We start from the raw sequence: 26,968 nt of genomic DNA on the forward strand, positions 1-26,968 counted from the left end.
TGGGAGCTGCAGTGTAAGGAACAGGCCCTCCTTCTGTAGGTGGTGAGGGGCGACTTGGCCCACAGGAGCCCCGTGGGACACACCAGGTGTCGGCATCACCACCTGTGGGAAGTCCACCCACAACTATGCTTGTGCAGTTTACTAGTTTCATTTTTAAAAAATTTTCTTTTATTTACTTACTCGTTTATTTATTTTTGGTTGTGCTGGGTCTTCATTGCTGCACTTGGGCTTTCTCGTTGCGGCAAGTGGAGGCTACTCTCCAGTTGCGGGTCACGGGCTTCTCATTGCAGTGGTTTCTCCTGTTGCAAGAGCGCAGGCTCTAGGGACACTTGGGCTTCAGTGGTTGCAGAGCATGTGTACAGGCTCTAGAGTACAGGCTTGGTAGTTGGGGCACACTGGCCCCAATTACTGCCCCATGGCATGTGGAATCTTCCTGGACGAGGGATTGAATCTGCATCTCCTGCATTGGCAGATGGATTCTGAACCACTGGACCACCAGTGAAGTCCCATTAGTCTCATTTTTACTATAAGAAAGTTACTGGTGAAACAGCTGACTTTGGACTTTTGTCAGGTTTCCCAGGTAACAGCTAAAAAAGTTAACCCAAGGCCAAGTTTGCCCACAGAGAGGGAGGAAGGGCTATAAGAGCCCTTCACTGCAGGGTCTCAGGCCATGAGTTGTGGTTGAAAAGTCCCAAATAACTCCTATTTGGGCCTGCTCCTGCCCACTACTGACAGTTGGGGGGGGGGGTGGGTGGATGCTGCATGGGAGATTCGGGTCTTATCCTGAAGAGTTGCTGCATCGCTAGTCTATGGATGCAGGTGTCAGAGCCACCTACCGCCAGAGTTGCCACCTGCAGAGTCCTGGGCTGGGTGACCCCTATAGGTTGTTTTCTCGAAGCTTCAAGGGTCCTCGTCTGTAAATGGGGGTGGCATCTTCCCTGAGTGCTTCTGAGCACCCACTGTCTGCCAGTGCTGTGCTGGAAACTAAAGAACCCAGCCAGGGGGGCTCAGGGCCATTTAGACAGGAAGACAAGGAAACCTGCATCACAGACCTTGAGCGTGCGTCTCCCTCCTTGTATCCCAAGATGCTCCCCCCAGCGCACCCACTGCCCCACCTCGTGTGCTCCCCCGCCCCGGAAAGAGGCCCCCCCTCATGAGTAGCCCGCTGGGCCCGGTGAAGAACTACATGCACGCCAAGCAGCTGCCTGTGGCCAGCCGCCCGAGTGTCTTCCAGTCTCCTGACGAGGACGACGAGGAGGACTATGAGCAGTGGCTGGAGATCAAAGGTAAGGTGCGGGCACTGCTGCCCACCCTCCACAGCTGCTCTTCCAGCTCCACAGGCAGGCTCCATGTTCCCAGGGAAAGCGCAGCTGGGTGGGGGTTGCCACCAGGTTTCCAGGCTGAGCCAAGGGTCAGAGCGAGGCCCTTCAGGATGAGGGAGGTGAGGGAAGAGGTGAGGAGTAGACCACGGGGAGCATGGAAGGGCTGCAGAGTGCGGGCTTCTTCCTGGAAGCATTTGACTCACTGTCCACTCTTGTGGGGGCTGGTCTCCATGGTGGGGTGGCGTTCTCAGGGGAGTGTTCATTTGTACACTCCTCATCCCGTTCTAGAAGAGGAGCTCCTCAGTGTGGGTTAATAGTCTCCACTAGTTTGGGCCAGAGGTGTGAGCATAGGGGTTGGGAAGTGCACTCTCCTGTCCAGTGAAGGATGGTCCTTGGCCTTAGGTGAGCCAGTTCAGGCCCCTTGGTGGAGGAGGGCGGAGGAGGGGGCTGGTGGCGGCACGCCCAGTGTGCCCAGCCCTGTCCATATTCAGAATGAGACGGTGCCACCTGAGCTCCGTGGAGTCCCAGCCCTGGGCCTTCAGGATGGCTGGCACAGTCATGTCTTTGACAGTGAGGACAGACTGAAGTGACCATGCCATCATGTTGTGACAGCCTCTAGCCCTCCTGCTCTGGGTGAGGTGCTGACTGCAGGCTTTGCATCTGAGCAGATCAGTGGCCAGCCTCAAGCTCTGGAGCTTTAGTCAGGATAGAGCCAGTGAATGTGGTGCTTCCTCTGAGAGGTGCCCTGGCAGTCCCAGTGGTACCCTGCTGGGAACTGCCACTTTAGGAGGGACAGTGGGTGCCTCAAGGCCCTTGAGACCTATTATGGCCTGCTATTGATTTAACCTCAGAGAAGCAACTGCACTTATAAAGTGACAGGTTAGGGTCATTGCCAGGCATGTGGTAGGATGGTGAGGCTAAGGGGAAAAGTGGGCGCGAATGTCCCTGAGACCTCTTTTAGGTCCTTGGCCACACCTTGTACCACTCCTCTCTCCCAGCTCCTCCTGAGCTTCCTGGCAGTACAAGCGACAAGGAGAAAGAGAAAGGCCACAGACTCAGTGTCTCGCCCCATTGCCAGGAGAAGCAAACGTTCCTAAGCATTGACTGACATCAAGAAATTTCTCCTGGAAGCTCTCGTATGAGGGATTCAAGCTGTATGAAACAGGCCAGCAATAAATACAGAAGCAAGTTCCATGTGGCTTGAAGTAGAGGCCAATACAAATACAAAAGTATATTTTTTAGTTTTGTTCACTGAAAATGCCCTGAGGTGACAATTAAGTCTGTTTGCAGTGAGCCCCCCTAGCTCCCAGATGTTATCCTGGAAACACACTTTCTCACTCACGGATGCCAGGACTTCTGGAGAATGGTTGGCACTCAGTCTGGGCAGGAAGTGTCTGACATGACCCTGAAGCGCCCTTTCCCAGCAGATAGCAAGGAGGCAGGCAGAGACTACTGAGGCCATGCCTGCAGGCCTTAGGAGCCAGTCTGAAGAAGCTCCACGAACCACAGAGGGGAAGATGGAGCTTCTGTGATGACATTAATTGTGTTGGATTGAAACCCACCCATGTCTTTCAATCGGAGTTTGTAGTGATATTTAAAAAAAGAATTTGTCATCTTTGAAGGATGAAAGGGAACGGATATATTGTACTGAAATATAAAGAATCAAATAATGTAAATAAAAGAATTGAGCATTCCGAAAAAGAAGGGGGAAGCTGGCTCAACGTCTCCCTGCCAGCCTGGTGACTGGCTTGGCCTTTGGGAGGCTCACACACTTTTCTCCCCCCTTTTGCGTGTCTCGCAAAGGCTGTCTAGACCGACTCACCCTCATCATGATGCTTTTGTGTATGGACCCAGGACTCCCAACAACCTCCCGCATTTCACCCTCTTTTCCCCCCACCCCTCTGTCCTTGTGGTCCGTAGAGAGAGTGTGCCTGTTGACTGTGGGGTGTGTGAGTTGAACCCCAGTACTGACAGCCTCCTTAAAGTTTCACCCCCAGAGGGAGCCGAGACTCGGAAAGTGATAGAGAAATTGGCCCGCTTTGTGGCAGAAGGAGGCCCCGAGTTAGAAAAAGTAGCTATGGAGAACTACAAGGATAACCCGGCATTTTCGTAAGTATTTCTGGGAGGGGAAGGCCGCTGGTACTTAATGTTCTTGCCACACGTTAGTACATGCCCACATTCCTATGAGGCTGTGGTGGTGACTGAGGCTGACCGGGGCTGGGTGCTTACTTGCGTGGGCCAGATACCACTTTCTGTTCACACCAGAGATTGCCAGGGGCTCCAGTGTGGTGTGGAGACTTACTTTTGGGCCCCTTCAAGGCGTCTCTGCTCACCAGCTTGCTTTTGCACACCATGTCTTCAGAAGCTGCATGGGCCCACCCATCCCTGTTGCTCATTTTTCTACTCTGTTCTGTAAAACTCCTCTCCAGGTTTTTGCACGGTAAGAATAGCAGGGAATTCCTCTACTACAGAAAGAAGGTAGCTGAGATAAGAAAGGAAGCACAGAAGTTGCAGGCAGCCTCTCAGAAAGGTAGGTGGGCAAAGAGGGTGGGAGGTTCTGGGGAGGTGTGCAGACAAACCACACCCTGTGTGGAATCGGGGTTCCTTTCCTGGAGCCCTCTTTGGCATGGGGTGGTGTTGACAGTGCAGGTTTGTGCCCTCCCAGGCAGCTGGGGTCATGCTGAGACTAGCACTGCCCTAGTTGGTTGCTCCGAGGAGTGGGGAAATCTAAGGGTCAAGGTAAAGATCAAGGTTATGTCCAGGAGCTCAGCTAAGACATGGGAAGCACATGCAGGGAAGGAACACTTGCCCCTTGGTTCATGGTCATTTTCACAAGTGCTTATGGGCACCTGCGGCATGCCGGGCACTGAGAGACAGATACCGGGCCCCTAGAGACAGATGCCGGGGCTCCATGAGACAGACGCCAGGCCCCGGGAGACAGATGCAGTGCCTGACACTTGGCAGGGGCATGGGGGGGGCGGGCAGGAGACAGAAACAATTAGCTGGTTAGATGCTGGTGGGATGACTGTCAGGGGATGGGGAGATGCTGCCTGGTCTCCAGCTGTGATGAAGTGAAACACCAGCCAGGTGCTGGTGGGCAGCAGGGGCCTTGATATGTAAGCCAAACGTGGGCCATGGGCGTTGGTTCATCGTGTCTGTCGCTTGCAGCCCCTGGCCCTGGCCTTCTTCCCAGGAGAAGTGGGGCAGGCCCATCCCCCAACGTGACCTGGGTGGGCGGCTCCCAACAGAAAGACCAAGATGGGGCTTCCCATCTCTCCTCCAGCCTGGACCCAGGCCATCCTTCACCTTCTGTTCCCACATCCCAATGTGTGGTCCAAACCCTCAGACCTAAGGGGTGGGAAGGGGTGGAGCGTGGGGGGGCGGAGACTCAAGATTTATATTAATTTTGTTTCGTTTCAGTACAGTAATCTGATTCCCATTTGCCTGTTTTTCTTTGTATTGTTCCTAAAATAAACCCCTCTTGTTGCCTGTGGGGTTCTTAGCAGAAATTAGGTTGTTGGGTGTGGTGAGTTGAGCTCAGTACTGACAGCCTGCTTAAAGTTTCACCCCCAGAGGACGAAGAGGTCAAGAACCTCGCAGAAAAGTTGGCCAGGTTCATAGCTGATGGGGGTCCCGAGGTGGAAATCATTGCGCTCCAGAACAACCGTGAGAACCAGGCATTCAGGTAAGGGGGGGGCACCCACTGGGGGGTCGTAAGCTCTCACCCTAGTCATAGCTTCCCTGCTGAGAAAACAGGGTCGCTATGCTACTGAGACATGCTAGAATCCCATGGCAAGAGGTTGGCAGAGCCAGACCCAGGTCCAGGAGTTTCTGATCACAGAGTTTAGCCCTGCTGCCCCATAGGTGTTCTCCAAGTGTGCATTGGTTCCTGAATCATCCCTGAGCCAGGTATGTGAGGACCTTTGGAGCCTTCTGTTCTCTGGGAGCCTCATGGAGAAAGTCTTGCCTTGCTCTTTTTGTAGCAGAATAGGCTGGGCTCTCAAACAGAAACTAACAGAATTGTTGTTCACTGTGTGCATCCTCTCATCTTTACAACAAGGGAGATGGTAGGAGAGTGGGGAATGTGGTACCTCAGGCTCTGGGAAGGGCAAACCACAGCCTGTGTGCAGGGTCCGCAGAGCGGGTTGGGCAAGCAGCCAGGCTGCTCTGCTGTCCCCGCCGTGACACCACACACCACTCCCGCAGGCTGGGCCTGTGCTCACCCACTGCCATTCTTTGGGTGGCTTCAGCCCCTGCTTTTCATGGGGGCAGGCTGCTGCGTGGCGGGATGTTGGGGGCGGGTAGGGTGGTCACTGCTGCAGGGAGGGGGCAGGCAGAGGTTTGTGAGGTGGACGCTGAACCCGTTGTGAGGGTGATGCACCCTCAAGGACACTTTGGGCCACAAGTAACATAGGTTCCTCCTACTCAGTCAGTGAGGAGATGCGATGGCGCTCGTAACAAAACGTGCCGGAGCAGCAGCCATCTGGGCTGGTTGAGTCAGCAGCTCTGGACGCCATCAGGGACACAGGAAGAAGGAAGCAGGAGTGGATACTGGGCAGGTGGCCAGTTGCATCTACCACATGTGAGGCAGTGTGAGCTAGACACGGAACACCGTGAAGGGTGTCGAGGGACTGCCATGCAGGAGTGAAGCCGCAGAGATGGCGGAGGTGCAGGCTGAGTGTTGGTGCAGATGGGCCATGGACCCGGGCCGGGCTCTGTCCCAGAGGGCTCAGGTGTTCCCTGAGAGCCTTTGGAGGGTCTGCATAGGGAGTGATGGGGTCAGCTGTGCTTCCAGGGTCATCTGGCCACAGCTGTGGAGGGTGGTCAGACCTAGCAGGTTGGGACACATGGGGTCACAGGGGAGCCATCAGGTGGGGTGGAGGAGGACTGCTGAGGGTTTCAGATGTCCCTGTGTCTGGTGCCCAGGCAGGCATCTGGGAGCTTTCATGGGGGCCATGGGGTGTTCAGGTCTAGCGCTCAGAAGACCCAGGGTCTCCTCACAATGTAGTAATACCAGCTGTCGCTCTGCACTGTTCAAACCAGTGTTACTTAGCAATCCATCACTACATCTTTTTTTCCATTCCTTTACATAAGTAAGTTTATTTATTTCAATAGGAAACTTAGTGTCCAGTCACTCATCGTGACTACAGCTGACTAAAAATCTATTGCAGGCTCAGTGGGTAAGGTAATGGGTTTCTGTACACGGCCTCCAGCCCAGGTGGCTCTCCCTGGTCAGAGGGTTCCGGGGCTCAGCAGCTCCAGCTGAGCCTTTCCTGTGGGGTCAAAGCAAAGAGACATTATCACCACAAGTGACTCCAGGCCCGCCCTGCAGCTGTTGCCCTTTGGGAAGGCATTGCTGGGAGGTATGCAGCTTGTTGGGTAGTGACAGGGTGACTGTTGAGGTAGAAGAGCATGAGAGCCTGGGGCTGTCTGGCAGGGAAGTAGCTGAAGGTGACGCTTGTGGTCTGGGGGAGCTCATTTCCACACCAGAGCTGATCCACAGTCGGCACTCCCTGAGTTGGATATAGCATAAGCAAGGAAGGAAGGGCTAAACCCAGTGTAATCTTGGCCATTGGAAGTCAAGTTGTTGAAGGTGGTAGCAGCCAGCAAATCTCAAGCCATGTGTGGCTCTTAACACATCACCTGGGTGAACCATATTGTTCTTTACAGCAGCCTGGCCTGTTGGCCTTTAACTGGTGAGGAAACCAAGGAGGCCAGTCTGGGCCTGCGTAAGACATGCAGGTTCATACCAAACAGACGGTTTCCTCTCCCCTTGGGGGTCAGGTGCAAGGCAGCTCCTCTCACCCCCAAATCTAACAGCCATCTGGTGTTCCTGCTGCTCTTGGTCCTTCGCTATTCTCCTGATCTCTGAGGAGCTCTGTGTTTTGGGAAACGTAATAGCTATGCTCATCTGTAGAGAAACTGGAAATAGCTGTTCCTTTGACCAGTTATCCCACTTCTGAGATGCCATCCCCAGAAATAACATTACATATAGCACTGTCGTAGTCATGAAAAATTAGGAACACGATGAATGTCTAGCCCCAGTGGGCTAAACCTAGTGTAATCTTGGCCATTGGAAGTCAAGTTGTTGAAGGTGGTAGCAGCCAGCAAATCTCAAGCCATGTGTGGCTCTTAACACATCACCTGGGTGAACCATATTGTTCTTTACAGCAGCCTGGCCTGTTGGCCTTTAACCGGTGAGGAAACCAAGGAGACCAGTCTGTGGAGATGCCTTCACTACCATGCCAGGCTGCAGTCTAATGGGAAAGCCATATGTTGTTGGCTTAAGAAACTTAAAAAAAAAAATCAGGATATGGAAAATAGAATCACACCTCTGTTCAAATATAGCTGCACTGAAAATAAGTCTGGAAGGAAATACACCAAAGTGTTAACTTTGGTTAACTCGGCCCACTCCAACCAGAGCGGTCTTTGTTGTAAAATCCCCTGCACTTGTGCCCAGGGCCCACAGTGGGCGAGGACCCTCCTTGCAGACAGGCTTACCCATGGGGGGCTCTTGGGTGCTGCCTCTCAGAGCAGCTCAGAGGAGACTCAGCAGGAACCATCAGCTGAGGTCAGGAAGAGGCAGGCCTGTGAGCCTAGAGGAGACCCACTCCGTTTAGCACTGTCTCCCTGCCCCAGTGGGTGAATTCCCCAGTCTGCTTTTCTTGGAAAAATCAGATCACTTTAAATCCATGTCCTGGTTGACGTGAGTCTTTTTTAAATTCAGCCATCTGCTCCCTTCCCTCTTTGAACAACTTCTTGCTTTGGTCTCTTACGTTTTATGATGTTATTTTTGGAGCAGTTTTAGGTTCACAGCAGAATTGAGGAGAGGCTACAAAGACTTCCTATGTGCCTCCTTCCCTGACACACGCACAGCCTCCCTCATTATCAACATCCCCACCAGAATAGTATATTTATTACAATTAGGGAACCTGTATTGACATACCATAATCATCCAAAGTCTATGGTTTACATTAGGGTTCACTCTTCATGTTGTGTGTTCACTGCTGCTGCTACTGCTGCTAAGTCACTTCAGTTGTGTCTGACTCTGTGTGACCCCATAGATGGCAGCCCACCAGGCTCCTCCTTCCATGGGATTTTCCAGGCAAGAGTACTAGAGTGGGTTGCCATTGCCTTCTCCAGTGTATTCACTGGGTTTGGACAAATGTGTAATGACGTGTGTCTGTCATTATGATATATACAGAGTATTCATTCCCACTGCCCTAAAATTCCCTGTGTTCTGCCTATTCATCCCCTCTTTCTCCCCTCCCTAACTCTTGGCGACCACTGATCTTTTTACTGATTCTAGTTTTGCCTTTTCCAGGATGTCATTTAATTCAAATCATAGTATGTTACGTTTTCAGATTGGCTTTCTTTACTTAGTAACATGCATTTAAGGTTGCTCTGAGTCTTTTTTTTTATTTTCTTGTAGCTTGATAGCGCATTTCTTTTTAGCACTTAATAATTTTCCCTTGTCTGGATATACCACCACTTATTTATCCATTCACCTCCTTCAGGACATCTTGGTTGCTCCCAAGTTTTTGCAGTTATGAATAAAGTTGCCTTAAACATCTGTGTTGAAGGTTTTTATGTGGACATAAATTTTCAGCACTGTATGTATCAAAAAGTGTGGTTGCTGGATTGTATGGTAATTTAGTTTTGTTAAGACACTGCCAAACTGTCTTCCAAAGTAGCTTGTGCCTTTTGCGTTGCCCCACCCCCCAGCAATGAATGAGTTTCAGTTGCTCCATATCCATATCAACATTTGATGTTGTCGTGTTTTGGATTTTGGCCATTCTTACAGATATGTTGTGATATTCATTGTTTTGATTTGCATTTCTCTGATGACATGCAATCTCAAAAACGACAGAATGATCTCTGTTCGTTTCCAAGGCAAATCATTCAATATCATGGTAATTCAAGTCTATGCCCCTACCAGTAATGCCAAAGAAGCTGAAGTTGAACAGTTCTATGAAGACCTACAAGACCTTCTAGAACTAACACCCAAAAAAGATGTCCTTTTCATTATAGGGGACTGGAATGCAAAAGTAGGAAGTCAAGAAACATCTGGAGTAACAGGCAAATTTGGCCTTGGAGTACAGAATGAAGCAGCTGCTGCTAAGTCACTTCAGTCGTGTCCGACTCTGTGCGACCCCATAGACAGCAGCCCACCAGGCTCCGCCATCCCTGGGATTCTCCAGGCAAGAATACTGGAGTGGGTTGCCATTTTCTTCTCCACTGCATGAAGCAGGGCAAAGGCTAATAGAGTTCTGCCAAGACAACACACTGGTCATAGCAAACACCCACTTCTAACAACACAAGAGAAGACTCTACACATGGACATCACCAGATGGTCGACACCGAAATCAGATTGATTATATTCTTTGCAGCCAAAGATGGAGAAGCTCTATACAGTCAGCAAAAACAAGACTGGGAGCTGACTGTGGCTTGGATCATGAACTCCTTATTGCCAGATTCAGACTGAAATTGAAGAAAGTGGAGAAAACCACTAGATCATTCAGGTATGACCTAAATCAAATCCCTTATATACAATAGAAGTGAGAAGAAGATTTACAGGACTAGATCTGACAGACAGAATGCCTGATGAACTATGGATGGAGGTTCGTGACATTGTACAGGAGACAGGAATCAAGACCATTCCCAAGAAAAAGAAAGGTAAAAGAGCAAAATGGCTGTCTAAGGAGGCCTTACAAATAGCTGTGAAAAAACGGGAAGTGAAAAGCAAAGGAGAACAGGAAAGATACACCCATTTGAATGCAGAATTCTAAAGAATAGCAAGGAGAGAGAAGAAAGCCTTCCTCAGCGATCAGTGCAAAGAAATAGAGGAAAACAATAGAATGGGAAAGACTAGAGATCTCTTCAAGATAATTAGAGATACCAAGGGAACATTTCATGCAAAGATGGGCTCAATAAAGGGCAGAAATGGTAGGGACCTAACAGAAGCAGAAGATATTAAGAAGAGGTGGCAAGAATACACAGAAGAACTATACAAAGAAGAACTTCATGACCCAGATAATCATGATGGTGTGGTCACTCACCTAGAGCCAGACATCCTGGAATGTGAAGTGAAGTGGGCCTTAGGAAGCATCACTACGAACAAAGCTAGTGGAGGTGATGGAATTCCAGTTGAGTTATTTCAAATCCTGAAAGATGACGCTGTGAAAGTGCTACACTCAGTATGCCAGCAAATTTGGAAAACTCAGCAGTGGCCACAGGACTGGAAAAAGTCAGTTTTCATTCCATTCCCAAAGAAAGGCAATGCCAAAGAATGCTCAAACTACTGCACAATTGCACTCATCTCACACGCTAGTAAAGAAATGCTTAAAATTCTCCAAGCCAGGCTTCAGCAATACATGAACTGTGAACTTCCAGATGTTCAAGCTGGTGTTAGAAAAGGCAGAGGAACCAGAGATCAAATTGCCAACATCCGCTGGATCATCGAGAAAGTTCCAGAAAAACATCTATTGCTGCTTTATTGACTATGCCAAAGCCTTTGTGTGGATCACAATAAACTGTGGAAAATTCTGGAATAGATGGGCATACGAGACCACCTGACCTGCCTCTTGAGAAACCTGTATGCAGGTCAGGAAGCAACAATTAGAACTGGACATGGAACAACAGACTGGTTCCAAATAGGAAAAGGAGTACGTCAAGGCTGTATATTGTCACCCTGCTTATTTAACTTATATGCAGAGTACATCGTGAGAAACGCTGGGCTGGAGGAAGCACAAACTGGAATCAAGATTGCCAGGAGAAATATAAATAACTTCAGATATGCAGATGACACCACTCTTATGGCAGAAAGTGAAGAAGAACTAAAGAGCCTCTTGATGAAAGTGAAAGAGGAGAGTGAAAAAGTTGGCTTAAAGCTCAACGTTCAGAAAACTAAGATCATGGCATCCAGTCCCATCACTTCATGGCAGATAGATGGAGAAACAGTGGAAGCGGTGGCTGACTTTATTTTTCTGCGCTCCAGAATCACTGTAGATGGCGATTGCAGCCATGAAATTAAAAGACGCTTACTCCTTGGAAGGAAGGTTATGGCCAACCTAGATAGCATATTAAAAAGCAGAGACATTACTTTGCCAACAAAGGTCCGTCTAGACAAGGCTATGGTTTTTCCAGTGGTCATGTATGGATGTGAGAGTTGGACTATAATGAAAGCTGAGAGCCGAAGAGTTGATGCTTTTGAAGTGTGGTGTTGGAGAAGACTCTCGAGAGACCCTTGGACTGCAAGGAGATCCGACCAGTCCATCCTAAAGGCGATCAGTCCTGGGTGTTCATTGGAAGGACTGATGTTGAAGCTGAAACTCCAATACTTTGGCCACCTGATGCAAAGAGCTGACTGATTGAAAAAGACCCTGATGCTGGGAAAGATTGAGAGCAGGAGGAGAAGGGGACGATGGAGGATGAGATGGGTGGATGGCATCACCGACTCGATGGGCATAGGTTTGGGTAGACTCAGGGAGTTGGTGATGGACAGGGAGGCCTGGCATGCTGCGGTTCATGGGGTCGCAAAGAGTCAGACATGACTGAGCAACTGAACTGAACTCATAAAGTTTATTTGCCATCAGTAAATCTTTGGTGAGGTGTGTGTTAAGGTCATTGACCCGTTTTTTATTGACATATTTGTTTTCTTTTTTTTGCTTGTTAAGGAGTTCTTGGTATATTTTGGGTAACAGTCTTTATCAGATGTGTCTTTCACAAATATTTCTCCCAGTCTGTGGCCTGTCTTCTCATACTCTTGACAGTGTCTTTTGGAGAGCAGAAGTTTTTAATTTTAATGAAGTCCAGTTTATCATTTGCTTTCATGGATCATGCCTTCTATGTTGTATCTAAAAAGTCCTTGCCACACCCAAGGTTATGTAGGCATCTTTCTGCGTTTTATTTACAGATTCAGATTTTACATTTAGATCAGTGATAAACTTTTTTAGTTAATTTTTGTGAGTGTGAAGCTTATAAGGTCTGTGTCCAGTGTTTTGGGGTTTTTTTGCATGTGGCTGTCTGGTTTCAGCACTATTTCTTGAAAAGACTGTCTTTGCTCCATTGCATTGCTTTTGCTCCTTTGTCACAGAACAGTTGACTATATGTATGTGGGTCTGTTTCTGAGCTCTTTGTTCTGTTCTGTTGACCTGTTTGTCCATTTTCTCACCAATACCCCACTGCCTTGATTACTGTAGCTTTACGGTAAGCCCTGAAGTCAGGTAGTGTCAGTCCTCAGACTTGGTTCTTCTTTTTCAGTATTGTGTTGGCTATTGTGGGTCTTTTGTCTCTTTATATAAACTTTAAAATCAGTTTGTCAGTGTGTACAGAATAACTGATTTGAGCTGGAATTGCACTGAATCTGGAAATTGAGTTGGGAATAACGGACACCTTGACAACATTGAGTAACTTTCTATCTGTGAACATGGGTCATCTCTTCATTTATTTAGTTCTTCTTTGACTTCATTCATCAGAGTTTTTTAGTTTTCCTTATATAGATCTGGTACATATCCTGTTAGACTTATACCTGTGTATTTCATTTGGGGAAATGCTAATGTAAATGGTATGATGTTTTTAATTTCAAATTCCATGTATTCATTACTGGTGTATAGGAAAGTGATTGACTTCTGTAGATTAACCTTGTATCCTGCAGCCTTGCTGTAATAGCTTATGAAGTTTCAGGGGTTTTTTGGTCTATTTTTTCTGCACAGACAATCATGTCATATTTCTTCCTTCTCAGTATACTTTCTGTTCCCTTTTCTCATCTTATTTCGTAGCTAGAACTTCCAGTATGATAATGAAAAGCATTGGCGAGGTGGGATATTCTTGGCTTGTTTCTCTTAGTGAAAAAGCGTGAGGTTTCTCATCATTATGATGTTATAATTTTTTTGGTAGATACTCTTATCAAGTGGAGCAAGTTTGCCTATATTCCTAGTTTACTGAGTTTTTCTCATGAATGGGTATCATATTTTGTTAACTCTTAAGCTTTTTCTGCAGCAGTTGATGTGATCGTGGGATTTTTCTCTTTTAGCCTATTGACATGATGGATTACATTACTTGATTTTCAATGCTGAACCAGTCTTACATGCCTAGAATGAGTCCAACTTGGTTGTGGTGTCTAATTCTTTTTTTACATTAATGGGTTAGGTTTGCTAACATTTTATTGAGGATTTTTCCATCTGTGTTCATGAGAGATGTTGGTCTATAGTTTTCTTATAATGTTTTTGTCTGATTTTGCTGTTAGGGTAACTGAATAACTTAAAAAGTATTCCGTCTGCTTCTCTCCGCTGAAAAGGATTGTACAGAATTGGTATAATTTCTTCTTTAAATATTTGGTAGAATTCACCAGGGAATTTTTGGAAGGTTATTAATAATTGGTTCACTTTCTTTAATAAAAATAGGCCTGTTCAGATTGTCTGTTTCTTCTTGTGTGAGTGTTGGCAGGCTGTATCCCTCAAAGAATTGTCCTTTTTCATCTGGGTTATCAAGTTTGTGTGCATAGAGTTGTTCATAGTAATCCATAGTATTTTTAATGTCCATGGGATCTGTAGCGATGGCTGCCCTTTCACTTCTGTTGTTAGTAATTTGTGTCCTCTTTTTTTCTTAGCTTGGCTAGAAGCTTAATGATTTTATGATCTTTGTTCCTTTTAATTTTTACAAATGTTCCTCATTGGGTTTTCTGAAGGGTATACATGCTTGTACTGTGACCCAGAAATACAAAGAAGATGCCACAGGCTCCCCCATCCCTCCATCCCACCCTAAGTACCAACATTAGCAGAACTGGGAGTCCTTCCATCCCTCTTGTGGCTCTCATGTAGAAATAGTCGGTGGATTTTTTTTCCTGCTTACTTTTATACAAAAGGAATTTACAGTGTCCTTGAGCCTACATGTTACTTTTGTAGTACAGCATTGTTTTGTGACTGTCATTCCAGGTTTATGAGTGCAGGTCTAGCCACTTCTTGTCAAGGGCTATGTAGTCTCTGCTCTGGGCAGGTTTTGCTATATAGAACTGGGCTGTGACTCTTCCCTCCAATGTGGACTCTAGTGGTGGAACTGTTGGCTCAGTGCATACAGAGCCTGAGAGATGCCAGGCAGGTGCAGAAGGACCCACAGGGTCTGCCTGCTCTGAACCCAGCATCCTCTGCTCTGTACTTGGGGACCCACAGCTTCTGGCAAGGCTGTTAGTGAGCTCCCTGTCTGTTCCAGTGTTCAGTGTCTTTGCTTTGTCTCGTGCACTGTTGATGCCTCTTAAGGATGCATCAGAAAGGAGCACAGATGTGCCCAGCTGTCAGGTTTGGGTCAGAACCTGTCCTTTCTAGCACCAGGGGTCTCTCGCTACTCAGGATTTCTTGGTTTGTAGGCACTGGTGCATTCATCTAGGATGGCTGGGGAAGGTCTAAGAGAGCGTGTACCTTTCCCTTCAAAGCGGGGGATCAATGATAGTGTGACAGGCATCCCATAAAGATAGGGTAGGGGCTTGGCAGGACCCTCAGCTCACAGGAACAGCATCCTGAAAGACTGTGGGCTTGTCACACTGTTCCTCAGATTTGAGTCACCAGGGCCAGCAGTCACCGAGACCTGGCAGGCAGGAGGTCATGTTAGAGACCTCTATCTTGACACGACCCTGAAATGACCCTGGCCGACCTGGGTGTACCTATGCAAAGCAAAGCCTGAGCTTCTACTGTAAATCAGGTAGGGTCTGGGGCCCAATTACAGTCTGCCCCCTACTCTCTTTTGCAGCTTTCTATATGAACCCAACAGCCAAGGGTACAAGTACTACCGCCAGAAGCTGGAGGAGTTCCGGAAAGCCAAGGCTGGTCCCACGGGCAACCCCATGGCACCTGACCTCGGACTGAAGCGCAGATCTCCTGAGACCCCGTTGGGGTCCACACCCACTGCCACTGCCTGCCCTACCTCATCTGCCCCTCTGCCCACTGCCAACCCATCTGCCGCTGCCCCAGCGAAGCCGGCCACCACAGCGAACGTGAAGAGGAAGCGAAAGAGCCGGTGGGGGCCTGAAGAGGACAAGGTGGAGCTCCCACCCGCCGAGCTGGTGCAGAGGGACGTGGATGCTTCTCCCTCACCTCTGTCAGGTGGGCCAGCCCTCTGTCTCAGCCTGCTGGGGAGGGTCTGGCATCTTTCACTGAGCATAGTGTTTTCAGGGTTCATCTGTGTTGTAGCACATGTCACAATTTCATTTGTTTCCATGGCTGAGTAGTATTCCAATGTAGGGATAGACAGAATTTTGTTAATCCATTTATCAGTTGTTTAGAAGCCTGAGTTGTTTTCAGGTTTTGGCGATTGTCAGTACTGCTGCTGTGAACACTGACGTCACTACACGGACTATCTGGATCCCTAATTTTGATTACTTACTGCATATACCTAGGAGTGGAATCACTGGGTCTTACTGTAATTCTGTAACTTCCTGAGGAATTGCCAACCTGTTTTCTACAGCAGCTGCACCATTTTACATTCCCATCAGCCATGCACAGGGTTTGAATTTCTTCACATTCTCACCTTATTATTATAGCTAACCTAGTAAGAGTAAAGTCAAATCACAATGTAATTTTGATTTGCATTTCCCCAGTTTCCCTAATGACTAATGGTGTTGAGCATCTTTTCATGTATTATTGGTTATTTGTATAGTTTAGTTGGAGAAATGTCTATTTTAGTCCTTTGCCCATATTTTAAAAATTATTTATTTATTTTTGACCGCTCTGGGTCTTCGTTGCTGTGCAGGGACTTTCTCTAGTTGGTAGCAAGCAGGGGGCAACTCTTAATTGTGGCATGCAGGCTTCTCATTGTGGCGGCTTCTCTGGTTGCAGAGCACAGGCTCTAGGGTACGTGGGCTACAATAGTTACAGCACGTGGGCTTCAGTAGCTGTGGCACACGGGCTTAGCTGCTCCAAGGCACGTGGGATCTTCCCAGAACAGGGATCGAACCCATGTTCCCTGCATCAGCAGGCCGATTCTTAACCATTGGACCATGGGAAGTCTGGCCCATTTTTTAGTTGAGTTATTTGCCCTTTTGTTGTTGAGTTGTAGGAGTTCTTTTTATGTTTTAGATATTAACCCCTAATGAGACAGATGATTTGCAAATATTTTTTTCTAGTTTTATGGGCTGTATTTAAAAATAATTTTTTATTATTAATGTCCTCTTAATGTCCTTTGATACACAAAAGTTTTAATGTTCAATTTATTTTTTCTTTTGTTGCCCATGATTTTGGTCAATTTATTTTTTCTTTGTTGCCCACATCTGAGAGTCTTGAAGATATGCCTCTGTTTTCTTCTAAGGGTTTTTATACCATCCGGTAGCTCAGCTGATAAAGAATCCTCCTGCGATGCAGGAGACCCCGGTTCAGTTTCTGGGTCAGGAAGAGTTTTATAGTTTTAGCTCATAAAATTGAGTTAATTTTTATACATGATATAAGGTAAGGGTCCAGCTTCGTTTCTTTGCACGTGGAGATCCAGTTTTCCCAGCTCCATTTGTCAAAGAGATTGTGATTCTTTGTCCATTGAATGGTCTCTTCACGCCTTGTCAAAAGCCCCACAGATGTAAGAGTTTATTTGGGGGGCTCTCTGTTCTATTACACTGGCTTGTGTGGGTCTCCTTATGCCAGTAGCATGCTGTTTTGATTATTGTAGCTCTGTGGTAAAATTTTAAATCGGGAGTATCTGCTTTTCAACCTTGTTCTTTTTTAGGCTTTGGCTATTCTAGGTCCTTTGACTTTTTGTATGTATTTTCAGATGGGCTATTCCATTTCTGCAAAAAGCATTGTTGGAATTTTGATAGGGACTGTATTAAATCTGTAGGTTGCTTTGGGTAGTATTGACGTGCTAACGTTTGAGTCTTCCAGTCTGAGAACTGAGATTCCAGTCTGAGAATCTGGTTGGATGGCATCACCAACTCGATGGACGTGAGTCTGAGCAAGCTCTGGGAGTTGGTGATGGACAGGGAAGCCTGCTGCTGCTGCTAAGTTGCTTCAGTCGTGTCCGACTGTGTGCGACCCCATAGATGGCAGCCCACCAGGCTCCCCCATCCCTGGGATTCCCCAGGCAAGAACACTGGAGTGGTTTACCAGTTCCCTCTCCAATGCATGAAAGTGAAAAGTAAAAGTGAAGTCACTCAGTCATGTCTGACTCTTAGTGACCCCATGGACTGCAGCCTGCCAGGCTCCTCCGTCCATGGGATTTTCCAGGCAAGAGTACTGTAGTGGGGTGCCATTGCCTTCTCCAATCAGGAAATCCTGGCGTGCTGCAATCCGTGCTGCAATCCCTGGGGTTGCAAAGAGTTGGACACAACTGAGCGACTGAACTGAACTGAATCTGAGAACACAGGATAGCTTTCCCATTTACATTTATTTATTTATTTTTGGCTGTGCTGGGTCTTTGTTTGCTGTGCAGGCTTTTCTCTAGTTGCAGCAAGTGGGAGTGCTACTCTAGTTGCAGTGCTCCAGCTTCTCGTTTTGGTGGCTTCTCTTGTTGCAGAGTGTGGGCTGTCGGCGCACAGGTTTCAGTAGCCGCAGCTCGAGGGCTCTAGAGCACAGGCTCAGTAGTTGTAGCTCACAGGCTTAGTTTCTCCGCGGCCTGTGAAATCTTCCCAGACCAGAGACTGAACCTGTATCTCCTGCACTGGCAGGCAGATTCTTTACTACCAAGCCGTCAGGGAACCCTTTTTATGTATCTTTTAAGTTTGCTGAATTCATGTATTAGCATAACAGTCTTTAGGGTTTTCTAGATACATATAGATCGTGTCATCTGCAAATAAAGATAGTTTAATGTCTTCCTTTCCAACTTGGATGCCTCGTACTGCTTTTTCGTGCCTAATTGCTCTAGCTAGGATTCGCAGTACTGTGTTGAACAGAAGTGGTGAAAGCAGACATTCCTGCCTGTTCCTAATTCTTAGGGCGAAAGCTTTTGGTCTTTCACCATTGAGTGTTATCATTGTGTTTTTTTTAATAGCTGGCCCTTGTCATGTTGAAGAAGTTCCCTTGTGTTCCTAGTTTACTGAGCATTTTTATCATGAGAGAGTGTTTGATTTTGTCAAATGCTTTTTCTACATCAATTGAAATGATCATGTGGGTCTTTTTCTAATTCTATTAAAGTGGAGTACTATGTTGATTGGTTTTTGTGTGTTGAACCACTCTTGCATTTCTGAAATAAATCCCAGTCTGTTGTAGTAAATAATTAGTTTAACATGCTGATGGACTTGGTTTTGCTAGTATTTTGTTGCAGATCTCTGCATCTTGACTCATAAAGATTATTGGTCTGTAGTTTTCTTATGTTGTCTTTGTCTGCCTTTCATATCAGGGTAACACTGACCTCATAGAATGCAGTAGAAAATGTTACCTACTTTTAATTTTTTGGAAGAATTTGAGTAGAATTGGTGTTAAATCTTCTTTTAAATCTTGGGTAGAATTTACCAGTGACACCATCTGATTCTGGGCTTTTTTGGGAGTGGGGGAGGGGAAGGTTGGGTATTGATTCATTCCCACTAGTTGTTATAAGTCTGTTCAAGTTTTCTGTTACTTTTTGAGTTAGTTTTGATAGTTTGTGTGGTTTAGTATTCTTTTATCATTCTTTTGTTTTTGTAAAGTCATTAGTAATACAATGCTGTGCTTAGTCGCTCAGTGGTGTCCGACTTTGCCACCCCATGCCCACCATGGGGATTCTCCAGGCAAGAATACTGGAGTGGGTTGCCATGCCCTCCTCCAGGGATCAGTAGTTCCCCATTATCTATGTTTTTGCTTTCTGTGTGGTTTCAGTTACCCACCATCAACTGTGGTCCAAAAATATTAAAAGAAAAAATAGAAATAAAAGAAATAAAAAATTAATACATTTTAAATTGTGAGCCCATTCTGAGAATTGTGATGAAATCTTGTGCTGTCTGGTCCACCCTACCTGGGACATGAATCATCCCTTTGTCCAACTTATTCCACCCATTGTTACTGTTTGTTCAGTCGCTAAGTCACGTCCGACTCTTTGCGACCCTGTGGACTGCAGCAACCAGGCTTCCCTGTCCCTCCCTATCTCCTGGAGTTTACTCAAATTCATGTCCATTGAGTTGGTGATGCTATCTAATCATCTCATCCTTTGCCGCCCTCTTCTCCTTTTTGCCATCAGTCTTTCTCAGCATCAGTGTCTTTTCCAGTGAGTCAGCTTTTCGCATCAGGTGGCCAAAGTATTGGAGCTACAGCTTCACCATCAGTCCTTCCAGTGAATATTCAGGGTTGACTTCCTTTAGGATTGACTGTTGATCTCCTTGCAGTCCAGGGGACCCTCAAGAGTCTTCTCCGGCACCACAGTTCAAAGGCACCAGTTCTTCAGTGCTCACCCGTTAGTCACTTAGTTACTCGGTTACCAGATTGGCTGTCATGGTATTGCAGTGCTTATGTTCAAATAACCCTTACTTTGCTATTTTCCTTAATAATGACCTCAAAGCACAAGAGTAGTGATGCTGGCAATTCAGACATGCCAAAGAAGCTGTAAAGTATTTCCTTTAAGTAAAGAGTTACTTAAAGTTCTTGGCGTAATAATCTACTGTTACCAAGATCTACAGTAAGAAAAAATCATCTATTTATGAAATTGTGAAGAAGAAAAAAGAAACCCATGCTAGTTTTGCCATCGTATCTCAAACTGCAAAAGTTACAGCCACAGTGTGTGCTAAATACAGGCTTTGTTAAGATGGAAAAGGCATTTGTGATAAAATATTTTGGGAGAGAAACCACATTCACATAATTTTTACTATAGTATATTGTTACAACTGTTCTATTTTATTATTAGCTATTATTAATATCTTACTGTGTCTAACCTGTAAATTAAACTTTATCATGGGTTGGTATGTATACAGGGTGGGGGGGGTGTCTGTATACATATACAGGATTCAGTACTATCTGCAGTTTCAGGCATCCTGTGGGGGGATCTTGGAATTTATCCCCTACTGATGAAGTTGACTGCTATATCTCTGTTGGTTTAGTAGTTGAGTCTTCTCTCTTTTTTCCTTAGGCAGTCTATCTAAAGATTTGTCCATTTCCTTTGTCTTTTCAAGAAACGAACTTTTGGTTTCATTGATTTTTCTGTCTGATATTTTCTGTTTCCTATTTCTTTTAACTCCATTCTGATCTTTATTTCCTTCATTCTGCTAGCTCAGGAATTACTTTGCTCTCTTTCTGGTTCCTTATGATGTACAGCTAGGTACTGGTTGGAGGTCTACCTTCTTTTTTAATATGAGCATCTGCAACTATAAATTTTCCTCTTGACACTGCTTTTGCTGCACTCCATAAATTTTGGTGTGTGTTGTGCTTTTATGTTTATTTGTCTCTTAAGCATTTTCTGATCTCTTGTGATTTCTTCTTTGACCCATTGGTTTTTAAGATTGTATTTAGTTTCCACATTTGTGAGTTTTCCAGTTTCCCTTCTGTCACTGATTTCTCATTTCATTCCATTGTGGTCAGAAAAGATGACTTTTATTCAAATTTGTTAGGTAACCCAACATATGACCTATCCTGGAGAATATTCCATGTGTGTATGTGTTCCAGAATACTGTGTGTTCTGCTGTTGTTGGATTGCATGTTCTATAGATAATCTGGTAGGTCTGGTTGGCTTATAGTGTTGTTCAGTCCTCTGTATCCTTATTGATCTTCTGTTTAGATGCTCTGTTCATTATTTAAAGTAGGATATTGAAATCATCAGCAATTACTGTAGAATTTATTTCTCCCTTCAGTTTTGTCAGTTTTTGCTTCATTTATCTTGGAGCTCTATCAGGTCTGTGTATGTGTCTGTGTGTGTGAGTTGCTTAGTTGTGTCTGATTCCTTGCAACCCCATGGACTGTAGCCCGCAAAACTCCTCTGTCCATGGAATTCTCCAGGCAAGAATACTGGAGTGGGTTGCCATACCCTTCTCCAGGAAATCGTCCTAACCCAGGGATTGAACCCAGGTCTTCTGCATTGCAGACAAATTGTTTAGCATCTGAGCCACCAGGGAAGCCCCAAGGTATGTGTATATGTATATTTAATTGTTATATCTTCTTTCTGTATCAAATATTTTGTTAATATGTAGCATCCTTCTTTGTCTCTCATAATCTTTTTTGACTTAGTCTATTTTGTCTAATACTAGTATGGCCAGAGCAGCTCTCTCTTGGTTACTATTTGCATCTTTTTCCTTCCTTTCACTCTCTACCTATTTGTGTCTATAACTAAAGTAAATCTCTTATAGACAACATATGGATGGTCCTGTTTTTTCCTAAGCTTTAAAGTACTTGGATTTAGTCTTGTCATAGAAGGCTCAGGAAATGTACAATGATAAGCACAGTAATCGCTACGGTCAATTTTGTACAGTTATCTCCAACTTCTCCCTCCTTGACAGCAGTTTCAGGGACAGCCAACGTGTAGCTTCATTTCTCATTTTCTAGCACAAACCCTTAAGGGTGGGGGTCTGTTGTCTTGGCATTATGTAGGAGGTGTTGGTGACCAGTAATCTCATGCTCTCTGTCTGACTGCTTCACCACACAGCCTGTACCATGGACAGAGCCCTCTCACCCTCCCTCAGCCCTGACTTGACTGGCGCTGGACACACAAGCATAGAAAAGTCCTATGTGACCTGATACCAACACCTACATTTGCCGTCCAAGGATGGGCTGAAACCGAAGGCATCTCACCCAGGTCACAGGGCTGGCCTGTTGGCCCTGCCCACTCTGAGAGTAGTCTCCTGCTCAGTGCTCCCTTGGCTAAAGACAAGAGCTACTACCTGAAGAGTTTAGTACCCACTGGGGCTCTAGAACTCATCTCTGCCCAGGGTTGATGGTGCTAGGGTCAAATTGCTGCCCAAGTTCCAAACGTGGTGCCCAGTATACAGGAGGGTGCTCAGATGGGAGGGCTGCTCTCGTGCATGCATGTCCCAGCTCAGAGATCATGTCCCTGAGGTCCAGCCCCAGCTGCTGAAGAAGTGTGCTTCACGATCTAGGGGACAAGTATCGGCTCCAAAGGTTCAGGTTCAAGTCCCCGTGGCCCACACTGTTCTCAGAGAATTGTGGGCCGCCCCCACCCGCCTGCTCACTGTTGAAGTGGCCGGGGGAGGAACGGGACTTTGGGCCTGATCCAGGTGAACAGCAGACTGCTCAGACCTTGGCTCCTTTGTTCTCTCCTTGGTGTTCCCTAATACCCTTCAGAGCCCCCACAGACTGAGGAGGGATTAGGGTACAATCTTAGGATCCAAAAGCACCTGCGAGTGGTTCTTGCAGGCAAAGCCCCAGCCGCATTGATCTGGGAAGACATGGCTCTTCCAACCTCCAGAGAGGCCTCTACATCTCTTCTGCCTGAGTTGTTCCCCAGGAAGCCACCACCTGCAGAGGGGTTGTTTCCACCACTCAGATGGAGCCTTCACAGCATCTTCATGTGAATTAGTGTTGTGGGTTCCAGCCAAGCTCCAAAGGTGATGCCAAATTAAATGTTAGTTGCTTTAAAGATGGTTGGCTGCCTCTCAAGAAGGAGCTAACAGTTCTTACGCCAGGCTCCAAATCTGTGTGTCTACACCGGGTGTCTGTTCACCGTAGGGCTTACTTCCAGAGCCTGTGTGCATGCACACATGCACACTCTCAGCTGCCACATCTCTGGCTTTGCAGATGCCCCACCTTGTCACCTGTTAGCTCTGTTACCTTGAGTGGGGCCCCAGACCTCTTGAGTTTTGGTGTCCGCATCTGCAGTGGGGGTCATGGAGCCTGCCTGGAGCAGTCACATGGGAATGGAACTGCATGCACGTGATGGAGCAGAGCAGAGCCCACGAGGTCGTCAGGTGACATGCATACTGACTGTTCCCACCTCAGGGTCCTGCCACACATGGCAGGCGCCTCAGGTGTCGTCAGCCCATGGACTCTGCCTTGGACACGAGTGCACAGCTGGGCCCACATGTCCAGTGCTGACCAGCCTGTGTCTTGTTTCTAGTTCAGGACCTCAAGGGTCTTGGCTACGAGAAGGGGAAGCCCGTGGGTCTAGTGGGTGTCACGGAGCTTTCAGATGCCCAGAAGAAGCAGCTGAAAGAGCAACAGGAGGTAAGACCCTGGGGGGCAGGGCAGGCAGGCTCCACAGGGGCTGGTGGAGTGTTGTCTCCCACTTTGCCCGGTGGTGCAGTGGTCACCATGTGTTCTTTCTGAGCCTCTTTGTGGTGCCCGGTGGACCCCACAGTCAGGGGAGAGGCTCTTGGTTAGGTAGGTCCCCTGTCAATGGCATGCCATCCCCCAAGGGCCCTCCCCAGCCCCCAGTGTGTCCAGAGCCAGGCCTTCTTATGCTGCCTGAACAGTCTCTGCAACGAATGCTTCATGGCTACTCCCCACTGCACTCGTGGGCTGGTCCCGACTGGATAGTCTCCATTTAAGTTTTCCTTATGGTTCCTTCCAACACTCAATACAGAATAAGCCTGTCTGGTACCGGGTGCCCTGAATGATGTAACAGCTGCCCAGATGGTGTTGAGCACTGTTGGAGTGAGGGCTGCTTAGTAGGGTGTTCTGTGGCCAGGACGCAGACAGCTGGAATAGCTGGGACAAGTTGCCCAGGCCCCCTTCTCCAGGCTGGCAGTCCCGTCACATCACCCTCGATCCTCCCAGGGCTCAAGACGCCCACATCACCCTCGTTTGGGCCATAGTGATGGTGCCCAGGATATTGCAGATTCTAGGCCAACCTCGGGGAAGAACTAGAGAGAGGTCCTCCCTGCTCAAAACAGATTCAGGAAACCCAGGGCATGTCCTGGCACCAGATTGAGAGCCTTCCTGAACACTTGCTCTGAGCCGTGCTGGTGTGCCTGCCCCAGGGACGGGGAGGGAGTGCGCAGGGGAGAGGAGGGGCTTCGCCTCCTACACAGATGGTACAGGGCCTTGCTCACTGGTGTGTGCTGCCCACAGATGCAGCAGATGTACGACATGATCATGCAGCACAAGCGCGCGATGCAGGACATGCAGCTGCTGTGGGAGAAGGCACTGCAGCAGCATCAGCACGGCTACGACAGTGATGAGGAGGTGGACAGCGAGCTGGGCACCTGGGAGCACCAGCTGCGGCGCATGGAGATGGACAAGACTCGAGGTGGGCCAGGGGGCGAGTCCCAGGGCGGAGGGGTGGAATGCCAGGCTGAGGCCTGCCTTCAGGGCACTGCGGGGTCAGGCAGCCCACTCACCTGCCCAGGATGTGCGTAGAGGCGCCATGTTGGGACCTGAAGCCGCCTGCCCGACCTGTAAGGCCTTGGGCAAGAGAGCCAGCCTCCTTGCGCCTGTTTCCTCAGTGATAAATGGACGGTCCTCTGAGTGTTCCCTGGCGCTGGAACACAGTACCCAGGAGGGCTGTGTGCGAGAGCAGGGCTCACGTCAGGGTTTCAGCAGCTGCCTCATTCATTCCCCACGGCCCCAGACTCCCCCTGAGACTCATACTTGGACTGTGGGGCCCCCACCCGCTCCTTCCTCCTCTCACCTTTACCCCATCTCTGGGCAGAATGGGCGGAGCAGCTGACAAAGATGGGCCGGGGCAAACACTTCATCGGAGACTTCCTGCCACCGGACGAGCTGGAGAAGTTCATGGAGACCTTCAAGGCCCTGAAGGTAACTGGGAAGAGCCCAGGCTTCAGCCTCCTCCTGGGGCAGGCACCTGCGGTGCCCTCAGGGCCCCTGGCTCTCAGGGGACGTTGAGCCCTCTTCCAGGAGAGGCATCTGTAGGACATTAGCGAATAGCAGCTCAGTTGCTACTTTAGAAACGCTTCCTAGGGAAGCGTTTAGGGAAATTCTGCTTCCAGTGGAGCCAATTAAGTGCAGGTTATAGGCAAGGCATTTCTCAGTCAGACAACCCCACGTATTGGGCTCTCCAGAATGAAAACATTCCTCCCGTGCTGCCTTTGTGCTCAAGAGGAGAGAGCTGATGTAGAACACTCCATGTCGGCTTTTGAGGGTTTTTGTAAAACTGCATTGTAGCACATCATCTCGTCAGTGAGATGGTCACCTTATTGATCATGGCTTCTTTTTAGCGCTCTGTGTAACAAATAGCTCTTGGAACATGAGCTTTGTCTTCACTGATGAACCGTAGATCTTTCTCATGGTGGTCAAGGCCTGTGTGACCTGTCATCGTGCCCTCTTTGACTTGGCCACCAGGGAACTCAGCACTGCTTCTGGCCCCAGGGACCCTGACAGGGGACAGCTTGATGTTTTCTCAAAGAGTCTGAAGGCAGGTGGTCGCAGAGGCCATGGGGTGGATTGGGATTCTGGGCCAGAGCTGGGATTGGGGGTGGCTACAGCCCTGGTGAATGACGGCCACCTCCTCCCCTGCAGGAAGGCCGTGAGCCTGACTACTCAGAGTACAAGGAGTTCAAGCTGACGATAGAGAACATCGGCTACCAGATGCTGATGAAGATGGGCTGGAAGGAGGGGGATGGCCTGGGCTCAGAGGGACAGGGCATCAAGAACCCGGTCAACAAGTGAGTGTTGCCTCCAGTGCTGGGGGTGGGTGGGGGGCAGAGGAAAAGCCACACACAGAGACATAGGTCAGGGGTGTGGACTCTGGTGGTGGGACCATCTTGGGCTCCCCATCTTCTCAGAGTGCCAGTTGTGTCCCAGACAGGTGTTGCCCAGCCCAGCGTACCCCCCACATGGAGCTGCATTGGGGTGCTGCTGCTGAGCCCATCCAGGGCGAGTGAGGCCTCCCTGCCCCCAAGCTCAGGCCCCTCACCCCCTTTTCCTCTGGCACCATCCTGCTCCCCTGCTCACTACCCCACCCATTGCCCCAATGCAGGGGCACCACCACGGTAGATGGCGCTGGCTTTGGCATTGACCGGCCAGCCGAGCTCTCCAAGGAAGATGATGAATACGAGGCTTTCCGCAAGAGGATGATGCTGGCCTACCGCTTCCGGCCCAACCCCCTGGTGCGTGAGTCCCCGTCCCCCATCTTGTTTCTGGCTGGTTCCCACAGTGCCTCCACTGGAGGGGGGGTGGTGCTGGTAACAGAAGTGTCCTCCTTCCACAGTCCAGCTAGGCTCAGCAGCAAACCCACCTCCCACCTCGCCACCTGTGTGCAAGTCTGTCTCTCCTCCCCAAAGCTGCCCTCCCTCCGGAGAATGTGAGCTAGCTGCTCCTGGTAGGTTCTGGATGGGAGGAACTGCTGTCTCCCTTTAGCATAATCACCTCCCATTTTATCTTTCTTGCTTCCCACAGAACAACCCCAGACGGCCTTACTACTGAGTATTCTGGAGAAATGCACAAGTGTACTTTCCAAAAGACTGACCATCCCTGGACTGCAGAATGTTCCAGCCTACATTTCTGCCTGCCCTTCCCATTGTTGCGAGTGTTGTACTGTGTATTAAAACCCCAGAGCCTGCCTGCTGTGGCAGCCTGGTCTTGCCATCACCAGAAACCCCTTCCTGTTCCTTAGCATCAGGGCCAGGGTGGACAGTGGGGACAGGATGCATCTGTGAAGGCTGCCCAGTGCCCAAGGAATCCTGGAAAGGCACCTGGACGTTTGTTTGCTCATGCGGTCCCCCGTCAGCCTGGATTGGAGTTGAGAGGAATTTTGGAGGGGTGGCCAGCCCACCGAGACCTGGCTGCACCCATGCTGAGGGCATAAGGGACCTTCTAGCCTAGCACTGCACCATAGGGGGAGGCTCAGGAGGACTTCCCCAG

At 48.2% G+C, this 26,968-nt stretch overlaps 1 protein-coding gene across 6 annotated transcripts in view; it reads left to right on the top strand.

Annotated features, from left to right (window-relative positions):
* SUGP1 (SURP and G-patch domain containing 1) overlaps positions 1-26,702 on the top strand; it is a 33,576-nt gene extending 6,874 nt beyond the window's left edge. For 2 of the 6 annotated variants that reach the window (XM_081496137.1, XM_081496132.1), the window contains 11 exons: positions 1,086-1,286; positions 3,308-3,431; positions 3,752-3,852; positions 4,884-5,007; positions 15,066-15,418; positions 23,265-23,371; positions 24,218-24,395; positions 24,798-24,904; positions 25,625-25,770; positions 26,085-26,214; positions 26,504-26,702. In XM_081496137.1, coding sequence (XP_081352263.1) covers positions 1,154-1,286; positions 3,308-3,431; positions 3,752-3,852; positions 4,884-5,007; positions 15,066-15,418; positions 23,265-23,371; positions 24,218-24,395; positions 24,798-24,904; positions 25,625-25,770; positions 26,085-26,214; positions 26,504-26,530 — 1,530 coding nt within the window. In that variant the 5' untranslated portion in view covers positions 1,086-1,153 and the 3' untranslated portion in view covers positions 26,531-26,702. Of the gene's footprint in view, positions 1-1,085; positions 1,287-3,307; positions 3,432-3,751; positions 3,853-4,883; positions 5,008-15,065; positions 15,419-23,264; positions 23,420-24,126; positions 24,396-24,797; positions 24,905-25,624; positions 25,771-26,084; positions 26,215-26,503 lie in introns of all 6 variants that reach the window. The other 4 variants (XR_014055602.1, XM_081496135.1, XM_081496133.1 and 1 more) reach the window with 4 other exon arrangements.
* Positions 26,703-26,968: the final 266 nt, after the last annotated feature.

This window comes from Giraffa tippelskirchi, chromosome 6, assembly GCF_054371585.1.
Source record: "Giraffa tippelskirchi isolate mGirTip1 chromosome 6, T2T-mGirTip1v1.2.pri, whole genome shotgun sequence".
Classification (NCBI taxonomy): Eukaryota; Metazoa; Chordata; class Mammalia; order Artiodactyla; family Giraffidae; genus Giraffa; species Giraffa tippelskirchi.